This window comes from Cnephaeus nilssonii (genome assembly GCF_951640355.1).
Source record: "Cnephaeus nilssonii genome assembly, chromosome: 22".
Classification (NCBI taxonomy): domain Eukaryota; kingdom Metazoa; phylum Chordata; class Mammalia; order Chiroptera; family Vespertilionidae; genus Cnephaeus; species Cnephaeus nilssonii.
The window spans coordinates 3246316-3264344 of record NC_137093.1 but is presented as its reverse complement, the minus strand read 5'-3'; the positions used below and the strand labels follow the sequence as shown (position 1 = coordinate 3264344).

Genomic DNA, 18029 nt, shown 5'->3' with positions numbered 1-18029 from the left:
TTCTCAAATGGATCATAAAGTGTAAAAGACATTAGAAAAAAATGTACCAAATAAACCCACCATATCTGAAAGATGAAACAGAGGGCCGGAGACCATGGGATACCAGGACACAGGCTTTATTGGCGATCACCCTGCCAGCCGCCTTCCAGAGGGGGAAAGGGAAGAGAGAGAGAGAGAGAGAGAGAGAGAGAGAGAGAGAGAGAGAGAGAGAGAGAGCGCCTTTAAGGGGAGGAAAAGAGGGGACGGGCTTAGGGCACTCAGCACACGCTGATTGGTGGTTTCATGTAAGGTACATGGTTAGGGGCCTAGGGATTTAGGAATTGGTGTTTTAGGGTATATGGCAGGTGCTGATTGGTGGTTCAATGTACAGTCCATATAAGGTGTTCAGGAATGTCCGGCTGCAGGTGGAGTTTACGTCATACTCCGTCCATCAGTTGGGGGAAGGGAGGATCTATCAATATCTATCTTGGGTAGTATCCCTTAAATGTTCACAACCCTTCGTAACTTTTGGGGATTCGCTATCATTTAAAAGAATGTTCACCTTTCTTCCCACGTCCCAAAATGGGATCTATTCTATCTTCCACCTCATTCTTACCAAACGGCACTAGAGAATCTTAGGTAGAGGATGTAATAAAATCAACACGAAATGCAGAGCCTGCCGCTGAGGAATCACATCCTTTCTGCTTGCGTAGACCACAGCACCCCGGGGCGCGTCCTGCTGCAGAACCTGACGGCGGCCTCCGCGGGCCTCTACCAGTGCACGGCGGCCAACGAGGCGGGGAAGGAGAGCTGCGTGGTGCGAGTCACTGTGCAGTGTAGGTATCCGGCGGGGGCTGGTTCCCTCTGCATGTGGTTCAAACCTGTAAACATCTGAAACGTGTTTAATCATGAGTAAGAGTAACCGTTATTTCCAGGAGAACGTGGCTGTCACCACAATCAACCCAGTAGTTGCAAGGACCATTGGCAGTTGTATTAGCTGTTTCTTTACAATTACGTGTGAATTTCTCAGCTCCCGAAGGAAATGTATTGTATTTGCGAGGGGGCCAAATGGAGATTTCCTTTATAAATGTAAACTTCCCTTACATAAGGGTAACTTCCGTTTTTAGAGCTTTTCCTGTGTCTGCAGTTTCTCAAAAATAATCAGCTTAAAATAATCTTAAAGTTAAAGAGGCATATTTTGGGGTGGCATATTCTACTACCTCCACCATTGAGCGGGGTAGTCAGACCCCTAGGGGTAAGCGGGAACTCAGGAAGGTAAAGCTCTGGGAATGCTCATCCGTCAGGGCTCAGGTCTTCTAAGTTCATGCATCTCCTTGTCTGTGTTTCATTTCGCTTCTGCTTTCGTTTCTGAGAAAACAGATGTGCAGAGCATCGGCACGGTGGCGGGAGCAGTGACCGGCATGGTGGCCGGGGTCCTGTTGATCCTCCTCTTGGTGTGGCTGCTAGTCCGGAGGAAAGACAAAAAGAGATACGAGGAGGAAGAGAGGCCTAATGAAATCCGGTCAGTCTCCCCAACCTCTCCTCTTCCCCGAGGCTTCCTTCGGCCAGTTCCACAGCCACCACAACATAAATGCCCATTTCCTCTCCCAGGGATCCGTGTGAAGGGTGATTCTGGTAGGCAAGGAGGTCCAGCCTAGGACAGAAGGTCTGGCTCGCCTTGACTTTATAGTGAAACTGCCTCTCCTCCTCAGAGATGCAAGCGATCAACTCCACAATACTTCTTTTTTTAAAAAAATATACAATACTTCTTTTTTTAAAAAAATATATATTTTATTGATTTTTTACAGAGAGGAAGGGAGAGGGATAGAGAGTTAGAAACATCGATGAGAGAGAAACATCGATCAGCTGCCTCCTGCACACCCCCCACTGGGGATGTGCCCGCAACCAAGGTACATGCCCTTGACCGGAATCGAACCTGGGACCCTTCCGTCCACAGGCCAACGCTCTATCCACTGAGCCACACCAGTCAGGGCTCCACATTACTTCTGATTCCCTTCTGCTGAGAGCGGGCAGACCCACGGGCCACAAAAGGGTTTCCACAGACAAACCCCAACTCAAGGGGCGTGTAGTCTTCTAGAGCATCTCGATGGCCCGGCATGTTCTCCCAGAGTGAGAGCTGACCTCTGAGCTAACAAAGGGTGCGTTTGCCCAAGCCATGCCCCGAGCCTCAGAGAGCGGGCGGCCCTGTTCCCCAAGCGGCTGCCTTCGGCTGGCATTACCTGAGGTTTGCAGCTTGGGGGGTTTATCGGGAAACTTCAGGAGGAAGCGACCGCAGTGGAAAGGACCACGGTCTTTCCAGGATGACATTTTCCTCTGTTCTCTCTTCAGAGAGGATGCCGAGGCCCCGAAAGCCCGCCTGGTGAAACCGAGTTCCTCTTCTTCTGGCTCCCAGAGCTCCCGCTCCGGCTCTTCCTGCACGCGCTCCACCGCCAACAGCGCCCCCCGCAGCCAGCGGACACTGTCCCCGGAAGCGGCCCCCCGCACTTACAGACTAGTGGGCCCAGAGGCCAGAGGCTCCGAACCGAAGAGAGTGCACCACGCTCCCCCGGCCAAGGCAGGAAGCACAGCCGGCCGGCTCCCCAGCCCGAGCCGGCCCCTCCAAACGGTCTAAGTCCCTGGGCTCCCACGCCCAGGCTTTCCCGGGAGTCGGGCCCTTAGGACTTTTCTAGTCACTGTAGTTCAGCCACCAGCCACACCCCCCTCGATGCGATTCCTAGGAGAGGTCACTGCTGTGGCGGGGAGCACGGCACGGAGCAGGTTCCAGTGCGCATTCTCCTCTCCGGACGCCAAACCAGGGAAGGGAAGTCAGCTGGCCGTGTCCCAGGGCTTCGGACAGGAGTCGGGGAAGCGGGTCTAGGTCTGGGCATCTGCTGACCAGCCCTGTGGAAAGGCTGGGAAAGGGGGAGGGAACCCACGTGAAACTTCTCACGGAGATGTTTGTATCAATACTTCAATTCACGATTGTCGAGAAGAAATGAGGTGTTGTTCATAAATTCTCTATGCCTTTCTGCAAACCCACTGAATTACTGTGATGATCCAGTCAAGCAGAACCCACAGCCTTATACTACACCTCTCTGCGCCGGGACCGGGACTGCCGCTTCTGAGAAACTCCAAAACAGGAAAGGGCTCTTCTACTTTGTCTTGATCTCAGTTACATAAGGTTTGGATATGAATTTCAAGAGGAACTGAAATAATGGGAGATGGAGAACAATTGAGTTTCTCCCACTCTATCCAGCACTAATTTTCTTCTACTCCTATTGGACCATGAGAGCACTAAAAAAGGAGTCCAGAATGTGTGACAAGGGACTATGAAAAACCTTTCATCTTGATGTTCAGAGGGTCACTGACAATATCAGAAATGTATGCTGGAACAATTGTGGGTTTTCCCTCAAATCAGATGTCTCCAATACTTCCCTGCTGGATCTCTCTGGAAAAAGAAAGCATTCACTATGTGTCATTTAACAAGGTCCTTAGAAAGAAGTCTTACAGCGAAAAAGAGATCTTTTAGAGATGCTGAAAGACCATTTGATGTGCCAGTATAGTCTTTCTGAGAACACACAAAACCAGAATTTCAAGACTGACTGGGTTAGAGGGGGAGATTAGGTCAATTTTTTTAATGCCACAGAATGGCATAAGGTTTAGAATTGCACCAATTCTAAACTTCCTTATGTCAAAGTCATTCCTGCCTGAGAAGTTGGGACAGAGCAAAGTCCAGTGTTTTACCAGCTTAGCCTCTAAGTCTAGCTCTGGGCTACAAGGAAATGGAATCAATTTGAGGAAGAGATGGTAAGGATCTCTAGTGAGCGGCAGGAGAGGTGGGGGTTAATGCCTGTTAACACTCTGTCGGCATCTTGGAAAGAATGAGCAGAAATGATTCACCAGGATAGCTCTCAGAAGAGCTGATCCATGGGAGAAGAAAGGTCTGAAAAACTAAAAACAAACAACAAAACCAAACAGCAGCCTCCAATAAAATAACTTGCCCTTTTAATAGTTTTGACTAGCCTACTACTCAAATTCATCCTGTGCAAGAATTCAAAACCTGAAATAGCCCTTCGAGGACCCTAGTGCAAATGCCAACAGATCACTAGCAAAGCAAAAGATTTATTATTGAAAGGGCAGCAGAGGCTATTGAAAAGAAAAGGCAATGCTGAAGATGGTGATGAAAGCATTGCTTCTAAATCAGGTACTGAGAGGGAAAGGCTGCCCGGAATTGTGCCCCGTTTCTCTGTTTTTTTCTTTTCTACATTTAATTCTTACAACAGTGTCCTCACATAGTGCAAATGCATTCCTTCTAAAGCCCTTTAAAGAAATAGGGGGTTAGCCCTGCCGGCAGGGCTCAGTTGTTGAGTGTCGACCTATGAACCAGGAGGTCATGGTTCGATTCCCGGTCAGGGCACATGCCCAGGTTGTGGGCCTGATCCCCAGTGTGGCAGCTGATCAATGATTCTCTCTCATCTTGATGTTTCTATCTCTCTCTCCCTCTCCCTTCCTCCCTGAAACCAATAAAAATATATTTTTTTAAAAAAGGAAATAGGGTTTTGGCCCTGGCCAGTAGCTCAATGGTTAGAGCATCAGCCCGTGGATCTAAGGATTGACGGTTCAGTTCCTGGTCAAGGGCACATACCTCGGTTGCAAGTTCAATCCCCAACCCTGGTTGGAGCGCATGCAGGAGGCAACCAATCAATGTGTCTCTCTCACATCAATGTTTCTCTCTCTCCCCCTCCTCCTTCCCTTTCACTCTAAAAATCAATGGAAAGAATATCCTTGGGCCCTAACCGGTTTGGCTCAGTTAGAGCGTTGGCCCAAAGACTGAAGGGTCCTAGATTTGATTCCGGTCAAGGGCACGTATCTCAGTTGCAGGCTCCATCCGCAGCCCCAGCTGGAGTGTGTGCAGGAGGCAACCAATTGATGTGTCTCTTTCACATCAATGTTTCCCTCTTTCCGCCTCTACCCCTTCCTTCCACTCTCTAAACATCAATGGAAAAATATCCTCTGGTAAGGATTAAAAAATAAGTAAATTAAAAAAAAAATAGGGGTTTCTGAGTGGTTAGAGCATCGGCCTGCACACCAAAGGGTGACAGGTTTGATTCCTGGTCAAGGGCACATGCCTGGACTGCAGGTTCCATCACCAGCCCCAGGCATGGCAACCAATCAACGTGACACATCGACATTTCTTTCTCTCTCTCCCCATCCTCTCTAAAAATCAACCGAAAAAAATATTCTCATGTGAGGATTAACCAAAAAAAAAAAAAAAAGAAAGAAAGAAAGAAATAGGGGTTTATCTTGGGTGCAAGTTTTCATCTGAGTTTCTTACTCTTTGAAGTGGAGAAGTAAGAGGCCTTGAGGAAGTAGTATAAAGAATGGCTGATGTTAGTTTAACTTAAAAGGGCTAGCAAATTTGGAATGTTTCTTGTACTAACACTGCCTCATTGTAAGATAAAAAGTCCCTCACTTTACTTTTTCATTCCTCTTGTAGTGGTATCCAGCAACTTATCCTTTCTGCTGGATAATATTGGGAATTCTCTTTCCCAGAGAAGCTGAGCCCAACAAGGGCCTGTGGACACTGCATCACTAGCAATTCTGCGCTGATCATTGTTTCCTCCTTCGAACCGGGGCGTGCCTGGGGAAGTAGGATGTAGGCCTCTTTGCATGAAAAGGACGTTTAGGTTATTTGAACCGGTAGCTATCAGAAGAATAAATACCAGTCAAACAATCCAGATTCTTTTGGAAATCAACTCACACTGGAAATCTACAAAAGAAGTCACAAAACTGATAATTACCTAAAATCTGAGAAATTCTAGGGCTTGGAGATTCCGAGAGAGAAGGTGATGAGGTCTTAGTAATGACAGTGCACTCCCTCTGAGTCAAGCTTTTGAGTTCAGATATAACAGGTTCCGGGCTTAAGATAAAGTTTGAACAGTTACTGTTTTCAAACCACATTCCATTAATTTTGCAAGTCAGATAAATTTGATGCTTGAATATGAAACAAACAAAGGATACAATCACTAAACGTTAGAAGAAAAAAATGTCCCAAAGAAGATACAGACAGAATGATGTGAATGTTTAGAGAATAACCATTTCAATAAAATATATAAACTGAACTTAAAATTGAAAAATAATGAAGTTGATGCCTTTGTTATTAGACTGTATAAACACAATTGCAGAATCGCTGTTGCAAAAACACACTAATTTTGCCTCATTTCTGTTAAGCCGTTTATACTTCAATCTTAACTTCTAAGTTGCCTTGTAATCGGGACTGTGATCACAAAAACAAATATTTATTACAGATGGATCTGTATCTGCAATTAAAAAATAAATAACTAAAGGTGATACTGTAGGAGACTGAAGCTCATACCTACACTGGGAATTTATTAGCTTTCTGCCAAATGAAGAACAGAACTCAGACTTAATGTCTGTTCTTTACTGATTTCGGTCACAAACATGCCAACAACCCTTTTCTCACAAGGCAGGATGCCAAGTGGTTCTGGAGACACCAGGTGACCACAGGGCTCAGGCTCGGGTTCCCGCCCTTCAGGGCTTTATCAAAATAACAATATTTACTAGGCAAGTACTGTGTGCCAGGTAAAGCACCGACAGAAAGGCAGGCGCTGAGGGGTCCCAATAAACCTGGAAAAAAGTCACAGAATTAGAGGAGGTGACCCAGGCCCAGCACGTGGAAAACGTTAGTCCTCACCCTTCCGCAGCCGGAACCCGGGGGCTCCCCACGGCCCCCCTCCCGTTAGACCCCGAATGGCGGGGACACTGCCTGGAGGCGGAGGCGGCGTTAGGCAGACCCAGAACCTCAGGTGTGTGGGTGCGGGATCCCCGGGGCCTGGCAGAGCACACAGCCCGGCCCAGAGCGGGTCTGGGGGGGCCTTGTCTGCGCCGCTCCCTTCGGCGGCGATTGGGCGGCACGTCCCGGCCGCGGGCTCGATGGCTGAGATGGTGTCGGGAGGACAGAGGTTGGTTAAAAAGTGAAAAACAGGGGGTGCGGTTCGGAGGTGAGGCTTAGTGGACGGTGGGGAGCGGAGAGGAGCCCGCACAGCCCCCTCCTCCGGGGCCGCCCTGGGACGACCCCGCCCGCCGCCGTGCACCCCACAGGACCCCCAGCCCCTCTCCCCAGCGCAGGGGGTAACGGGGCTCCCAGGAAGCGGCCTGAGAAAACGGCTACAAACGAGAGCACCGTCTGGTCGAGACACCGTGCGAGCTGGACCTCTGGCGCGGCGGCGCCGTCCAGGCTCTGCCTCGTGGGACGCGGCCAGCGCTCGGCCCGAAGGCAAACGGGAGACCGGGGTCCGCTCCCGGCTTCCCGGGCCGGCCGCTCAGGTGGGGACCGGCCCGGCGGGAGGGGCCGCCCCACTCGCTCACGGAGCGGCTCCAAGGCCCCCCCCCCCCCCCCCACGGAGGCTCGCTGCCTCCCCGTTTCCTACCCGCCCCCCCCCACCCGCCCCGAAGCGCAGGGCCTGGGCCAGGGGAGGGGCTGGGCCCGGCAGCCGAATGTTCCCGGTGGGGGCGGGGTGCGGGCTCGTGGGGTCCCGACCAGGATCCGGCCTGGGCGGGCGGCGGTCCGACCCGCGAGGCCCCTCAAACCTCTGCGGTGGGGGCTGCGGGCCTCGGGCCCCTGGCTAGCCGGGCCCCACCGCGCAGGCGGCGGCCTGGCGGCGCCCCAAACCGCAGGCCTGGGTGGCCCTGGAGAAGTCACCCTAGCAGCGCCCAGGGGCCGGCACCGGCGCCCCGCGCCTTGCGGCCAGCCTCGCCCGACGGCAGGCCATTGCGAAGCTAGGTCGGGGACCCTGGGAGGTCTGGGGTTCGCGCACCAGAGAGGGCCCTGGGGGAGGGGGCAGGCTGTGGGGGAGGGGAAGGCCGCAGCCATTTTGTCCTGGCCCCACTTCCGTCTCCTCTTCCGGCGCCTCCGAGTCCCGCGCTCCTCCCGGGGCCGCTCCAGGGCGCGGCCAGCGCGGCCGCCATTGGTCGGCCCCAGGTGCGCCCGCCCCCCCACCCGCCCGCGCTCTGGGGCGCACGCGCAGAAGCGGACGCCCTTCCCGGGTGACGCAGGGCTCCCGCGCGCGGGCTTTGGCCCCCTCCCTGTCTCCCCCGCCCTCTCCCCGGGGCCGTTCGGAGCGCGGGGGCGAGAATGAAAGTTCCAGAACGCTGCGGCGAGCGCGTCATCGCGAGGCGGGGCGGAGGGGCGAGGCCCAGGGCGGAGCCAGCGTCCTCATTGGGGCTCGCAGGGGCTGTCGCGCGCCCATTGGTCGAGCAGCCTTGATGGGCAGCGGGCAGGGCGGGCCCCTTCTGGAAGGTTCTGAGGGAGGGTATAAGAGGCTGGGTGGCGGCGGGCCCCGGCCTCATTGAACGCGGGGACACCAGCGCTAGTCGGTCTGTGCCAGCCAAACGCGCACGCCAGGTAAGGCCTCGGGGCCTCACGCCCTTCGGGAGCTCGTCCGAGAAGCGAGGAGCCGGGTGTGCGGCGGCCGCGAGGGTTCTGCGTGCCCCGCGGGCCGCCTGCGCGAGCCTTCCGCCGGGCCGGGGAGCTTGGTTCCCAGCGGGCGGGAGCGGGGCGCGGGCCCGGGTGGAGGAGCGGGCGCGGGGCGCGCAGCCCGGGGAAGCGGGCGACGACGACCCGCCCGCGCGCAGGAGAGGGGAAGGGAGGGGCCGGGGCCGCGGGCGCCTTCGGGCGCGGAAGTGGAGCGCCTTCCAGCCGCCGCTGCGTCCCCCGGCCGCCTGGTTGGGCAGGTTCACCGGCGGCCATTGCTGGCGTGCGCCCAAGGCGCGGGAGGGGGCCTCGGGGAGCACCTTCAGGGCTGCGTGGCGGGGAAGCGGTGAAGGGGGAATCCAGAGACCGGATCGGGCTGGAGACCACGTGGTCGCCAATGTCGCAGACCTTCCCGGCCGGTGCTTTCTTCAGCCGGGGCGGGCACAGGCCCCCTGGACTGCAGTGGCTTGGGTAACCCTTCCGTGAGGTCACCGCTGGCAACGCTAAGGGGTCGTACCTGTGCCGGGCTCACCCGACCTATGAACCAGGTCACCATTGGATCCCGGTCAGGCCACGTGCTCTTGGTTGTGGGTTCGAGCCCCAGTGTGAGGCGAGCTGATCAATGATTCTCGAAATTGATTGTATTCCACTTAACTCAAATAAAAATACATTTCAAGTAGTCATACTTAATAGCCTGACTTTCCATTTAACAAAGGAAGCATTTCTAAACGCTTAAACTTTTTTCCAGCAACCATGTCTAAGGGACCTGCAGTTGGCATTGATCTTGGCACCACCTACTCTTGTGTGGGTGTATTCCAGCATGGAAAAGTGGAAATAATTGCCAACGATCAGGGAAACCGAACCACCCCGAGTTATGTTGCCTTTACTGACACTGAGCGATTAATCGGTGATGCTGCAAAGAATCAAGTAGCAATGAATCCTACCAACACGGTCTTTGGTAAGTCTCTAATATTAAATAAAAGCATGGCATGAATTAAGCTAGGCTGGGACACCTATTGTGGGGGCCGGAAAGCCTTAAGAATTGGAAGAACCATTTAAAAAGCTTAAATGCAATAGATGTGAGCAGCAGTTCTTCATAACTGTTTAGGCTAAAATTTTGAAGTATCAGCATCTCGGGAAAACTTACGGAATTTTTTGGCCATACAGAAGTTGAAATAATTTATTATGAATGTGGGTTACTAGGCATCAGTATTTGAGTAATTGAGAGCCTAGGATGTTTGGGAAAATATAAAGAGGTTGATTTGGATTTCAAACCTTTTTGCAGATGCCAAGCGCTTGATTGGACGTAGATTTGATGATGCTGTTGTCCAGTCTGACATGAAGCATTGGCCTTTCATGGTGGTGAATGATGCTGGCAGGCCCAAGGTCCAAGTGGAATACAAGGGAGAGACAAAAAGCTTTTATCCAGAAGAGGTGTCATCCATGGTTTTGACAAAGATGAAGGAAATCGCAGAAGCCTACCTTGGGAAGGTGAGTAGTGCAATGTGAAGGCATAGCTGGAGATTGGAACACTAGATACTTGGGTGCTCTGGGTGGATGACTTGAGTTTTGACTGACCAAGAGTACACAGACAAGTTGTCAGAAACTGGTCTATTTATGTTCACTGAAATGTCTTCTGTAATTTGCCCTATTTTGTGTGCATGCCTGAGTAGGTGATCATAGGACTGAACTACAGTGTCCTTTATTTTTTCCTGTTCTCAGACTGTTACCAATGCTGTTGTCACAGTACCTGCTTACTTCAATGACTCTCAGCGTCAGGCCACCAAAGATGCTGGAACTATTGCTGGTCTCAATGTACTTAGAATCATCAATGAGCCAACTGCCGCTGCTATTGCTTACGGTTTAGACAAAAAGGTGTGTACCATTTGCTGCATATTTGCATTACTTTAAGATTAAGTTTGAGCCTTAGTAAAAAGTTGAGAGGCATCAGAAATATAGATAACAAGTAATAAGTCTTCATTCTAATGGCAGGTTGGAGCTGAAAGAAACGTGCTGATCTTTGACTTGGGAGGTGGCACTTTCGATGTGTCAATCCTCACAATTGAAGATGGAATCTTTGAGGTCAAATCTACAGCTGGGGACACCCACTTAGGTGGAGAAGACTTCGACAACCGAATGGTCAACCATTTCATTGCAGAGTTCAAACGCAAGCATAAGAAGGATATCAGTGAGAACAAGAGGGCTGTCCGTCGCCTTCGTACTGCTTGTGAACGTGCTAAGCGTACTCTCTCTTCCAGCACCCAGGCCAGTATTGAGATTGATTCGCTCTATGAAGGAATCGACTTCTATACCTCTATCACACGTGCTCGATTTGAAGAATTGAATGCTGACCTTTTCCGTGGCACCCTGGACCCTGTAGAGAAAGCCCTTCGGGATGCCAAGCTTGACAAGTCCCAGATCCATGATATTGTCCTGGTGGGTGGCTCAACTCGTATCCCCAAGATTCAGAAACTCCTCCAGGACTTCTTCAATGGCAAAGAGTTGAATAAGAGCATCAACCCTGATGAGGCTGTTGCTTATGGTGCAGGTAATCCAACTATCCTAGTTGAACAGTTGTAATAAATAGCCTCTTTGGAGAGGCTCAAACTGACTCGCTGTGATGAAGGATTCTTAAACATTCGTAGTTTCCACTAAAAGCTTCGCTAATGATAGCCTAACTTCCTTGGATGTCTGAGCGATTGAGATATTAGTTAATGGGGAAATAAATGAGTTGTGCAGCACTTTTGTAAAACTCTTAACTACTTTTTAATCTAGCTGTCCAGGCAGCCATTCTCTCTGGAGACAAATCTGAAAATGTCCAAGATCTGCTGCTGCTGGATGTCACACCTCTTTCCCTCGGCATTGAGACGGCTGGCGGCGTCATGACGGTCCTGATCAAGCGCAACACCACCATCCCCACCAAGCAGACTCAGACGTTCACCACCTACTCCGACAACCAGCCAGGCGTGCTCATCCAGGTGTGTTTCCCTCTGACCTGGCCTGACGTGTATTGGAAGGCCCTATATACAAAGCGGGGTGGTGGGGGGACTAGGCCCGCTGTGATGATGGATTCCAAAACCATTCGTAGTTTCCACCAGAATTCTTGTGTTGGCCAATTCCTTCCTTGGATGTCTGAGCGGGCCAGTCTTCCCTAATTGAAGTTATTACACTTGGAAATAGCATAGAAAATTTGTAATTTTCTAGTAATTTCTATTTTCTACCAAGGTTTATGAAGGTGAGCGTGCCATGACCAAGGACAACAACCTGCTTGGCAAGTTTGAACTCACAGGCATACCTCCTGCACCTCGTGGTGTTCCTCAGATTGAAGTCACTTTTGATATTGATGCCAATGGCATCCTCAATGTCTCCGCTGTGGATAAGAGTACAGGAAAAGAGAACAAGATTACCATCACTAACGACAAGGGTAAGTTAATGTTGAGCGTGTCAAAGCCACCTGGACTTAAAGTTTAATGTTAGGGACATGCTTTGGGTCTTAAGTAGGCAGTGTTCCATTTAGCCAAGATGGGGATTGTAGATTATAGTTTTCAAACATAGACCATGTCTAAATGCCATAGGTCGTCTGAGCAAGGAAGACATTGAGCGCATGGTCCAAGAAGCTGAGAAGTACAAAGCTGAAGATGAGAAGCAGCGGGACAAGGTGTCTTCTAAGAATTCACTTGAATCCTATGCATTCAACATGAAAGCAACTGTTGAAGATGAAAAACTTCAAGGCAAGATCAATGATGAGGACAAACAGAAAATTCTTGACAAGTGCAATGAGATCATTAACTGGCTGGATAAGAACCAGGTATGTAGTCTTTTAAAATAGAGGTGTGGGCCTAGAGCTCAGTAAGTGCAGAGGTCACAATGATGAATGGTCCAAACATTCGCGGTTTCCACCAGAATTCAGTTGTGTTGGCAACTAGCTTCCTTCCTTGGATGTCTGAGTGGCCTGAGATTTCATCTGTAGGCTTGACTGATGGCAGGCTTCTGTGTCTAGTACCTTATCAGATTGCATTAGGTGCATAAAGGTTCCTTAAGTTTTGATGGTAAAATATCTTGTTATCCTTTTCCCAGACTGCAGAAAAGGAAGAATTTGAACACCAGCAGAAAGAGTTGGAAAAGGTCTGCAACCCCATCATTACCAAGCTGTACCAGAGCGCAGGGGGCATGCCAGGAGGAATGCCTGGGGGCTTCCCTGGGGGCGGAGCGCCTCCATCTGGCGGTGCCTCCTCTGGGCCCACCATTGAAGAGGTTGACTAAGCCAGCCTTGAGCATAGATCTAGCATTGTTCCACACAAAACATTGAAGGACCCAAATTTGTAGCAAATTCCATGGCAGTTTTAAAAGTTGAGCTGCTGTATAGTAAATAACTGGGCATTCTTGATACTTGAATACGGACTGTGCACAGGGAAAGGAAATATAATGCACTTTATAACTGTATTGTAAAGTGGAAAATGCGATGTCTTAAATAAAACTATTTAAAATTGGCAACATAACAATTGCCTGGCTCTTATCCTACATAATAAAAAGGTATGTAAATCACCATCACCCCGCTACGCCCACGATTGGGCCAGCGGGAGACACAGGGGGCAGGACTTGGGGTGGCTGTGGTGGTGATTGGGCCGGCAGGACGCTGAGCTCGCGTTGCAGCACAGACGGGCCTCTGGGGCAGCGAGCCGGGCATTTGGAGGTTTGGAGGCTGCGCGGGTGGGCGGCGCGGCTCCCGGGGGAGGAGTCTGGCGGCAGTTGGGCAGCAGGAGCACGTGGCGGTGTCCCGGTGTCCGCAGAGGACGCGGGTTTCCACAAAGGCAGAGGAGGCGGCCCCAGCCTTCCTGGGCGGGAGGCGAAGGCAAGACCCCTGCCTGGGCTCCGGCCGCAGGAGGACCATGTCCCCGCCCCGCCTCGCCCTAGGGCCCCAGGGACTTAGGAGCTGCCGGCCACACCAGGTCCCGACCAGCGGACAGACAGCCTACATGTGCATGATTAAATCATGCACTGGGCCTCTAGTGTTTCATAAAGGCAGCACTCACTTTCTAGGGTGGGATTTCCTTCTGGCCTAAGTATTTACATACAGTATAAGGATAGATTACTCAAGTTAAATTACTAAGGAAGGTTTAAATGAAAGGAAATGGGAGAACTTTTGAGTTTGGGCTCATAATTTAGTATATGGTGCTATCAACACTAAAATGTTGAACTTCGGATACAGTAATTCCTTTCAGGATTAAGTTCTTGGAAAGAAAGTGCTAAAAAGTGAATTCATGTCAAAGTTTGAATAAAATTGAATCCCTGAACAATTCCTGAAGGTTTTCCCATTTTGTTGAATTTCTTGGAGTGACAAATGGCTAATAAAACTTAAACATAGGATCAGGTGGTATTCTATGGTACACCACCTGCATGTGTGTGTTCACTGCCCCAGGTAATTAAGACGTTTTGAGGATAGCCAGTTTGAGCAGAGACATGGCCATTTGTGCCTAAAGGGCAGTGCAACGTAATTCTGAACCTGTGGAGTAAAATGGGTTCTCCCACCAGAAACCCTGCTCAGGGCAGGTTTTACTGGTATTTCTTAGTCAAGGGCTGAGTTGGCTGTGGTGAGGGTCTTCTCACCTTTGGATCAAACAGATTTGGAAAAATGTTGAGCAGCGAATAGGTTTTGATCAGTCAGCCTAACCCTCAAAGTTCATAGGCTGAGAGGGGGAACCCAATTTGTAACTACAGTGGACAATCCTGCTTAGGAGCAAAGGTTCTTTATTCACTGGGTTGTATGTTAGCAAAGTTTTTTTGTGAATCACTGTCTTGATGGACCTCCATTTCCTCAAGCCTGAACCAAGGAGATGCTAAAATCTGTTCATGGCCTGGTGGTGCCCACTCTGGTGGTCAGTTTAAAATTTTAGGTGTCACAAGGGCACAGAATAATCCACCTATCTGCTTCCTCTATTACGGTTCTTGGGTAAAACGAAAGTATTTCATAGGCTATAATCTGATTTCATAACCCAATAACCATAATTCTCACCATTAGCCTAGTTCAGTGGTCCGCAAACTCAGTCAACAGAGCCAAATATCAACAGTACAATGATTGAAATTTCTTTTGAGAGCCAAATTTTTAAATGCCACTTCAAAACAGACTCGCCCAGGCCGCATGTGGCTCGCAAGCCACAGTTTGCCGACCATGGGCCTAGTTCAGTGAGCATAACCAAGAGGCTGCTTGCCATTCATGAAAGCTGCAGTTAAGTTGCATTCGTGAAACAAATGGGAGAGGAAAATTGCAGTTTCCTTCGTGTGGATGGGAGAAAAACGCATTGGTAGGCCTGTAGTAGAAAATAGTTGGGGCTTGGGAGGAGGGTGGAAATTACCTATTTGCGGTATTTTTAGTCTGAACAAGAAGGTGTGTACACAGCTGCGGAGAAGAGTAACCTCAGTTACACCAGGGGGAGGAGATTCAGGCATTGACATTCTGTAAAAAATTTTAAAACTTCTTTGTTTGAAAAACCTTTGTTTCTGTGCTATATATGTTCTTTGGTAATTAACACTTGCCTATAATTATGTAAATGAAAAGATTAGCCTTTGACTATATTAGGGAAATTATGTTAATAGCTGTTGCCTTATTGTGCTGATGAAGAATTAATACTTCTTGGTTGTAGCTCCGTTCTTTCAAAATGCTCATATGAAGAGCCAAAAAGTACCCGAGATCGGTATGGTCAGAGATGTGGCGCTCATAAGAAAGCATGTTGCCATTTCCTCATCCATTATGACCTGACCCCTTTTTAATTAAAGATTAAGGTTTAAAAACAAACATTTTTGTCTCTGCATAGTAGTGTAGTGAATTATAAAGTGCCTAGCTCATCTCAGTACAGAACTTTACTCCAAAACCTGTATTTTTATTTGGGCTTCATGCTTACTGGGGAAAAAAAGTCAAGTACATACATGCAATTATGTACTTAATTTGGTCCCAATATTCATTTTGAGTTCACTTTTTGTTTTTATTGATTTCAGAGAGGAAGGGAGAGGGAGAGGAGAGAAATGTCAATGCTAAGAATCATAGATTGGCTGCCTCCTTCATACTCCCTACTGCGGCTCAAACCCGCAACCTGGGTTGGTATGTGCCCTGAACTGTGACCTACTGGCCAGGCTGAGTTTACTTTCACGTTTTCCAGTGCTTTGGGATTCACAATGATAGATTTACCTTTGCAAGTAGACGTCTAAGCAACTGGGTTTTGAGGATCCAAGTGATTCAGATCAACTTTGCTTGGTTTTTCTTTTAATCAGGCTTCTGTGGTGGGCTGAGCCTGTTTGGGAGAGTAGACACAAAGCTAGTGAAGATCAGTTCCAGTCATAAATGTCTACAGGGTAGCAGGAGAGACTGACAGACACAAGATGAATTGAGGACAATTACAAAGTGACATTACAGCCCTAACCGGTTTGCTCAGTAGATAGAGCGGACTGAAAGGTCCCAGGTTCCATTCCGGTCAAGGGCATGTACCTTGGTTGTGGGCACATCTCCAGTAGGAGGTGTGCAGGAGGCAGCTGATCGATGTTTCTCATCAATGTTTCCAGTCTCCCTCCCTTCCTCTCTGTAAAAAATCAATAAAAATATATTTAAAAAAACAACAACAAAAAAAACCAACAAAGGGACATTGCAGTGTACAAGATAGCCTGATGATTGTGGGAAGACCCTGGAGAGCGTATTATATAAGTTGTTTATTGGAGAAAGCTTAAAGGAAGATGCAGAGAAGGCGGCCATAGGAACACTAATATCTACCATTTTCCATTCAGTTTAGTGTTAGCAAATGGCTTCCACTTCTTTTATTTGATTCTAACAATCTTCCATGAGAAGAACGGCTGGATAGTCTAGCTCTGTGTGCATGAGTATGTAGGGCGGCAAGAACAGTTACTTTTGCATGAATTCTTGTAAGGAGGTGGTTGTAAGAGGGAATGTGTGGCCTAGATGCCTGGTTCTGAAATTTGCACAGGCCACTACTGGGTTGGGAAGAGGGAGCAAAACTTGAGTGTCCCTCAACCTCCACGTCCAGTTACAGGCTGGTTTCAGCTGAACTGAGCAATAACATGGCTGACTTTCAAATGTATTTGTCATACCATAGCTTGGATTACCCAACAGTAATCATTACACTTTTAAACTACTAAGGAAATAAGTTGTTAATCCTCACTTGATATTTTTCCATTGCTTTTTCTTTTTAGAGAGAGTGGAAGGAGGGAGGGAGGAGGAGGAAGAGAGAGAGAGAGGAGGCGAGAAAGACACATTGATTGGTTGCCTCCTGCAGGAGTCCTGACCTGGCCAGGATCGAACCTGCAACCCTTTGGTGCATGGGTCGAAACTCTAACCACTGAGCACACCGGCCAGAGCAGGAAATAACTTTTATCTTTAAAGCTACAACAATAAAGTTACTACTAACTACTGTAATATTTATGTACTTAAAATGTCACGTAAAGAACTAAAATGATGCCTTCAAACAATCCTTTTCTCAATATTTATTGAGTACCTACAATGTTCCAAGACTTGAGCTTTCATAGTAAAAAATGGTGTTTTGGATTTTGTTAAGATAGAATGGAGTGACTGGTGAGGCATAAATAGGAGTTTGGGACAATTTTCATTTCTTTGAAGTTTGTATGTGGATGTAAGGACACCTTAGTCCACTAGATGGCAGTAGCTATTTATAAAACTGCTACCAGGGCAGATGGGGGAAGTTGCCAGGTTTTTGTTTTTTTTTTTACGAAGGTTTGTGCTTTTTATTTTTTTCTCCCAAATTTTTATTGAATTTATGGGGTGACAGTTAATAAAATTATGGGTTTCAGGTGTACACTTTATAGTACATCATCTGTAAGCTGTATACAGGTGGGACAAAAGTAAGTTTATGGTTGTTTGTATGGAAAATAATACAGTAATCCTATATAATAAAGAGGTAATATGCAAATTAACCCTCATGCCCTCACAAGATGGCTGCCTACGACCAGGTTGGCAGGGGGGTTAGTGAGGGATGACCAAACGACTGAACAAGCAGGCTGCGTGGGGCGACCAGGCCAGCAGAGGGGGGCAGTTGGGGGCCAACAGGCCGGCAGGGGGGTCAGTAAGAGGCGACCAGGCCAGCAGGGGTGGGGGCAGTTAGGGGTGACTAAACTGGCGGGGGGGGGGGGTGCAGTTGGGGGTGACCAGGCTGGCAGGGGGAGTAGTTGGGGGTGATTAGGCTGGCAGGGGGGTAGTGAGGGGTGACTAGGCTGGCGGCGGGGGACAGTTGGGGGCAATTAGGCTGGCAGGGGAGGGCAGTTAGGGGCGACCAGGTCGGCAGAGGGGGCAGCTGGGGGTGACCAGGTCAGCAGGGGGGGCAGTAAGGGGTGACAGGCTGGTGGGGGGGGGGAGCAGTTAGGAGCGACCAGGCCAGCAGGGAGGGGGAAGTTGGGGGCGACCTGGCAGGCATGCAGGTGAGTGATTAGGAGCCAGTGGTCCAGGATTGTGAGAGGGATGTCCAACTGCCGGTAGTCGGACATCCCCCGAGAGGTCCCAGGTTGGAGAGGGTGCAGGCTGGGCTGAGGGGACGCCCCC

At 49.5% G+C, this 18029-nt stretch overlaps 2 protein-coding genes across 2 annotated transcripts in view; both read left to right on the top strand.

The window, feature by feature from the left end:
- The window catches only part of CLMP (CXADR like cell adhesion molecule), a 100825-nt gene extending 94315 nt beyond the window's left edge, over positions 1 to 6510 (top strand). Inside the window, exons 5-7 of the mRNA XM_079762812.1 lie at positions 693 to 815; positions 1360 to 1501; positions 2329 to 6510. Coding sequence (XP_079618938.1) covers positions 693 to 815; positions 1360 to 1501; positions 2329 to 2611 — 548 coding nt within the window. The 3' untranslated portion in view covers positions 2612 to 6510. The remainder of the gene's footprint in view (positions 1 to 692; positions 816 to 1359; positions 1502 to 2328) is intronic.
- Positions 6511 to 8267: 1757 nt separating this feature from the next.
- Positions 8268 to 12975, top strand: HSPA8 (heat shock protein family A (Hsp70) member 8). Its single transcript, XM_079762666.1, has 9 exons — positions 8268 to 8404; positions 9222 to 9431; positions 9759 to 9964; positions 10196 to 10348; positions 10466 to 11021; positions 11249 to 11451; positions 11699 to 11897; positions 12049 to 12281; positions 12551 to 12975. The coding sequence occupies exons 2-9, from the start codon at positions 9227 to 9229 to the stop codon at positions 12734 to 12736; spliced, it is 1941 nt and encodes a 646-aa protein (XP_079618792.1). The 5' UTR covers positions 8268 to 8404; positions 9222 to 9226; the 3' UTR covers positions 12737 to 12975.
- The last annotated feature ends 5054 nt before the right edge of the window (positions 12976 to 18029 follow it).